Raw genomic sequence first — 6000 nt, forward strand, 5'->3', positions numbered from 1 at the left:
GACAACGCGTTCAACATCGACGCGAAGATATCACCTCTAACTACCCAATCTCTTCAGAGATCAGCGTAGTTAAGTAGTAGTAACTGCTGCTAACTTCGTGTGTTTTTAGCAATAACATAGCAGCACCAGTCCGGACACTGACTTAGCAATGAAATAGCCAATAAATTACTTTATAACCTAGCGACAATAAATGAAAGGGTTAAGGAGGTTCGAAAATATTCGTGCAGAGAGAGGTGAAGAGCGCGCTCGAAGTTGCTACATGCGTGCTGTTTTGTCGCTGTGCTGTTTTGACGCCGTGCTGTTTTGGCACGTGCTCTTCTGTCGCTGTGCCGTTTTGACGCTGTGCTGTTTTGTCGCTTGCTTTTTTGACGCCTGCTGTTTTGTCGCCGTGCGGTTTTGACGCTGTGCTGTTTTGATGCGTGCTGTTTTGACCGTGCTGTTTTGTCGCGTGCTATTCTGTCGTGTGCAGTTCTGTCGCGTTCCCGTTTTGCCAATTGCTCACGCGGCCGGGCGCTGCGACATGTACTATAGAATTCACAACATGATGCAGCGCAGTACAACAAACAATAGGTGCACAATTTTGGTCAGCTCATTCAGATTTGGATCTCCCATTCACAATACCCGAACTGGGGACTGCCTTACAAACAATTTCCGGTAAAAAACAGCCCCAGGACCAGATAAATAACATACGGAGCCCTTTCAAGCTTGGGACCTAAAGCAACCATTCTTCTTCTCCAACTATTTAATAACATATGGCAACAAGAACATCTACCACAGGACTGAAAACAAGCGAAAGTTGTCCCTCTTCTAAACCAGGAAAATCGCCCATGTCACTGGAGTCATTCCGTCCCGTGAGTCTAGCAAGCTGTATTGGTAAAGTTATGGAGAAATTAGTAAACAAGCGATTGCATTGGTGGGTTTAAGAAAACAACGCGCTTTCACTGCACTTAACTGGCTTTAGAAAACGATAATGCACAATGGATTGTATACTGAACCTAATTACTCATGTGGAACACAAAAGAAGCCGAGGTAATATTACCGTAGCCCTATTTCTCGACATCAAACAGTATTTTGACACAGTTAATCATAGTCACATTTTACATGGACTTCTTGAGCTCGGTGTTCGGGGTCGCACCCTGCGTTGGATAGCAGACTTTCTCAACGAACGCAAGATTTTCGGGGACACAAACAAAGGCAAAAGCCAGGAACATACTCTTCGCAATGGGGTTCCTCAGGTCAGCGTACTAAGCCCCACTCTCTTCAACGCGGTTATGAATAAGCTGTGTCGTCTCCTTCCATCACTGCTATAGTATTCCATCTACGCAGACGACATATGCATCTGGGCGTCAGCACTCTCTATTGATATTGTTAAAAGATCATTCCAGAACGGGTCTAGACATTATTGTGTCAATAAGAGAGCATGGAATGGACCTCTCTACGACGAAATCGGCAATTCTCCCTTTCGCCTTAAAACGACTATAAGACTTCAGTCTCTCTGTAAACGGAGAACCACTAGACATTGTCAAGACCGACCGATTTTTGGGTACCAAGCCCTAACGTGGAATACCCGCGTGACTGCGATCGAACAAAAAGTTAATAGGATAATTAAAACCCTACGCTGCATTGTAGGAACCAAGTGGGGAGGCTCAACATCATCCCTTTTCCACCTGCACGTAGCACTTTACACAAAACGCTAGCCTATTCTATACCAGTGCTTCATGGCCTCTCACGCACCTCCGAGACTCGTCTACATTACTTGTCGGCTCAAAGTCTAAGAGTTTGCCTGGGTGTGCCATGCACAACATCCGGTGTTAAAAGGCACGGGAGCCGCCAATCTCGGTCCTTCGAATACAAGGAACCTACAGGCATTTCTTTCGATTAAAGACACAACATATCGACCACCCTTTTTTTATAACCTTATGAGCAGAACAGGCGCACGAGTACAAAACGTTATTTTAGAACATCAACGCCACCTGCCAAGTTAAACTCAATGGGAAACACTATAGTCTCACCTGCCCCTGGACGTTGACGATGCCGAAAGTTCAGACGACAATAAATGGAATGGAGAAGAAACGTTCAGTGAGCAGTATGATGGCAGCACAACTGGCTTTTTTCGACGTATACAATCAGTGCCCCAGTTTCACTCAAGTGTACACAGAGGATCTACCGACGATCAAGGATCAGATTCTACATTTGTTATACCATCCTTAGACACACATCGCTCATTCCGGCTATTACATCGATCATCCTCTACTGCGGCTGATTTACATGCTATACTGTCAGCATTACAATATATTCTGCAGGCAAGCATGATAAAGAAATGGGTCATATGCAGTGACTCTCAGGTGACTCTCCCATCTATACAATCAATGAACTATAAAAGTAACAACTGCGGATACATTTACAAAATTCTGATTCAAATGACGGCGGCAATGAAGGCAGGCCACGACATTGCATTTCAGTGGATCCCAGGACACTGTGGTCTCACGGGCAATGAAGCGGCAGACTGCCTCGCCAAAAAGGCACACTGGGATGGGCAATATCAACGAGACCCCCTTTCCCGTGGAGAGACTCGGGAAATATTAAGGACAATAATACGCACAAAGTGTAGTTCTACGTGGTTTGACGAACACTCTAAACGCTGCATTCTTTACGAAATCGACCCTCAGATAAAATTCCCCGTGCCCGTTTCTCTCACACGCAGCATAGAAACACTACTACATAGACTTCGTCTCAATGTCGCTTATACCGCTAGATTTTTTATACCGCATCCATCGCGCAGAATCTCCAGAATAATCATTGGAGAGTCGGTCGAAGATGAAACTCATCTCCTACTAGAATGCTAGAGATACGTAACATGTCGAAAAGAGCTAAATTTACGGCTCATGGTACTTGGCGACCGCCCCTTGTCGCTAGAAAAGACGCTAGGACCTTGGCCAACCTAGTTCTACAAAAGAGGGTTCTGTTTGCCTTACGCGATTTCATCTTGGAAACTAAAATAGCGGACAGTTATTGAGAGTTACATATCTTCATCAAGAAGAACAGAAACGAGGCATTAATGTAGAAACATTATTATATGATCAATTTACATTACATACATCCTTCAACTGTGAAATTATGTATATTATATATACTCATATACCTTGTTTTTTATATTATCGCGCTAAAATGAGCTTTTAATGTAAAAAAAGTGTTTGAAAAATTTAATGTGCATACCGGCCCCTTTAGTGAATATTGTACAGTACACCACGTACGTTTGAGTGTAGGAAGTATATACAAATAGCATGACAAATCATTGCACCCTCATGTAAATAGTGTACTTTTATAACTTGGAGTGGGTATATTTTTAGGGTGTTCTGTGCAGTGTTTAATTTATGTGACAACTGTGTACTCTCAAGGAAATGGACACTAATCACTCAAGTTCAAAGGAAGTAGCCGGCGCTGCTATAGTAGCAGACAATGTCTCCTTTTTAGTTATTTTTGTATTAGTTATTAAAGAAAAGGTATAGATGCCAATTTCATCACAGCCGATCGTGTTCAGAACAAGTTACCACCAGCGCGCTTCTCATTTTATGAGAGGCTATGTACGTTCTTAGACACCAACACTATTAAACGCACACACGCAATGCGATGGTAAAGGTTAGGAGCTTTAATTTCGCGTCTTTTTAACCATGATTCTCATATACACAACTTGACACAGTGACAACCATTGCAGAACGCCTAACGCTTTTCAACGTGTACACCAAACAGCTAGGATTCTACTACTGCGGTTCTGTTTTGTTTTTTTACGACACCTTATTAATCTTTTGCAAATTCTCAGGACTTCAGCGTCCTAAAAATGGCATCGCAAGAATTCCTTCAAGTTTCAAGGAGTATATATCTTATCCACGCGGTTGCTGTCAACGCCGACACTACTGTAGCTGGGGTAAAATAAAGATGTTCAAGCAAAAACACACCGACGAACGTTCACAAAAACCAGATGGGGTATGCTTGCACTCAATCCAGCTTCTCGGACTACCTAGTGAGCTTCCCGCCAGAGAACGCACTTATTGAGAGGATTCATGTTGGAACCAACAGGACAACGAAAAGTCTCCTGAAACTGTCGGTTATTCCAGAGTGGCACGTTGGTCAGATAACTAGCCACCTCGGTGGCGTTGTCCGATTTTGACTCCTGACAGAAAGAAAGGGCGTAGTAGACAAAAAACAGGTGCACGGCAGTGAAAGCTGGAAGCTTCTCGAAGCGAATATCGATGCGCTTGTCCTGCTGGTACAAATCCATGGCGGGCTTGACGGCGGCCGTGTACTGGAGCAACTCTAGGGAGCTGACATGTGGCAGGCCGTACTGTTGGAAGCAGAGCTGGGAGACGGCTAGGAACGAGCTCGCCATATCGGGCCACCAGAGGCGTCCACCGGCGGCAGTCGCACCCTGAGAGATGTTCGCCAGGAGCAGCTGCAGCAAGCAACGAGTAAGGCGCACGCCGGCGTGTGGCAACTCTAGGTTCAGGTTAGCGCCACGGTGGAACGAAGAAAAGTTAAAAAGGAGGACAGGCACAAACACCACCTTTCCGTCATAGCTGCAGTCGTGGTCAAAAGCTGAACCCTGCCACCGGTCAGACTCATCGCGACGAAGCCTCTGGGCGAAACTGTGACTGTGAAGCGCGTGAAAGGACCGCAGGTTCTCACCTCGCACGACTCGAGGCAATGCGCTCACGTAGCTTTCCAATTTTTCCTTGTCAGTCAGCCATGATGGCCAAAACAGTCGAAACTGCGTAACATTTAGCAGTGACAGAGCCTGGGCGCGCGATTCTCGATCAAGCACGGCCAGTTTGGCCAAGTCACCGGCAAGCGACTGCCTGACGGAATCCAGCAGCCTCTGCACAGAGTCCATGGTGAACTGGGTCTTGTAGGCGAGCCGCACTGCGTGCAAAAACAACTCGGGAATCGCCCTTTCTACTGCACGGATGCACAGTTTCCAGCGGGGCAGTAAGGGTCGTGCTTTGCCATACTGGTGTTTCACCATAGTCTGTACGAGAAGACGGCCTGAGGAAGGCGCGAAAGGAGCCACCGCAATCATCAACCTAACTCCGATATAGTTCAAGGAGATGTACGGTTCAGTAGAGTGTACCAGGCTAATCAGGGTGTCGAGGAAGGCCGGTGAGCGGACCATGACTTCTGTGAGGCTACCAGTGTATAGCGCCGAGCCGCTGCTAGGAAAAATCTCACCAAGAAAACTAGAAACTTCGGGTTGCGTCTTGAGAGGCTCTATACGGCACTTCGGCAGTCCAGACATTACAATGTGCGTGTCGACGAGCTGCTCGAGACGCCATGCAAGAGAGGCCACTTCGAGCGAGTAGATAGACGGGTTGCGCTGTTTTTTGAGCGCCGTCATGCAGACGAAGGCTGTATTGTTGTAGAACACCGTTGCCTGCTGCTGAGAGCTGCCTTTAGGCGCCAACATATCGGGCGGACCAACGCTGATGATGCTCGCGTTCACCTTCGACGGATGTGCCAAGGTGGACACGCTCAATAGCGGTTCGGCTCCTGTCATCTTCAGCACTTTGGCGGCCACCGTCCAGATTGAGGTACTGTTTCGGGGTATGGAAGAGCTAAATGGAAAACCTTCCAGGCCGACTAGCCATAGTAGTTCGACCATCGGTGCCCAGTCATCAGTGTCCAATTGGCGCGTATTCATGCACTGATAGAAGAGTCGTTTGAGTGGTGTTAGGCCATCCGCAGTGCTGCTTCTTTGCAAAAGTGTATGCACGCTGTATTCCATGTGATAGCTACGATCGTCCCAAACTGTGGCTGAGACATCAAGTTTCAGGTCAGTGTTGGTGGCCCTAGCGACGCTTTTCCAGCGACTGCAGACGAACCGAAAAAAGTTGTCACAAGGGTCTAGATGCCAGGACAGCAGGCCATACAGATAGGCTCCAATCCGCTTGCAAGGGATGGTGGAGCACGTATCATAGTCATCTTTGGAAGCGTTGTGATATCCCGTGG

General features: G+C 46.8%; 1 protein-coding gene across 1 annotated transcript; it reads right to left on the bottom strand.

Moving 5' to 3' along the window:
- Positions 1-4018: 4018 nt before the first annotated feature.
- Positions 4019-5548, bottom strand: LOC120848454 (endothelin-converting enzyme 1-like). The gene has a single exon (XM_040220433.1). It carries the CDS (start codon positions 5546-5548, stop codon positions 4019-4021), a length of 1530 nt encoding a protein of 509 aa, XP_040076367.1.
- Positions 5549-6000: the final 452 nt, after the last annotated feature.

The sequence above is a fragment of the Ixodes scapularis genome, unplaced genomic scaffold, assembly GCF_016920785.2.
Source record: "Ixodes scapularis isolate PalLabHiFi unplaced genomic scaffold, ASM1692078v2 PGA_scaffold9__187_contigs__length_104089568, whole genome shotgun sequence".
In the NCBI taxonomy this organism is placed as follows: Eukaryota; Metazoa; Arthropoda; class Arachnida; order Ixodida; family Ixodidae; genus Ixodes; species Ixodes scapularis.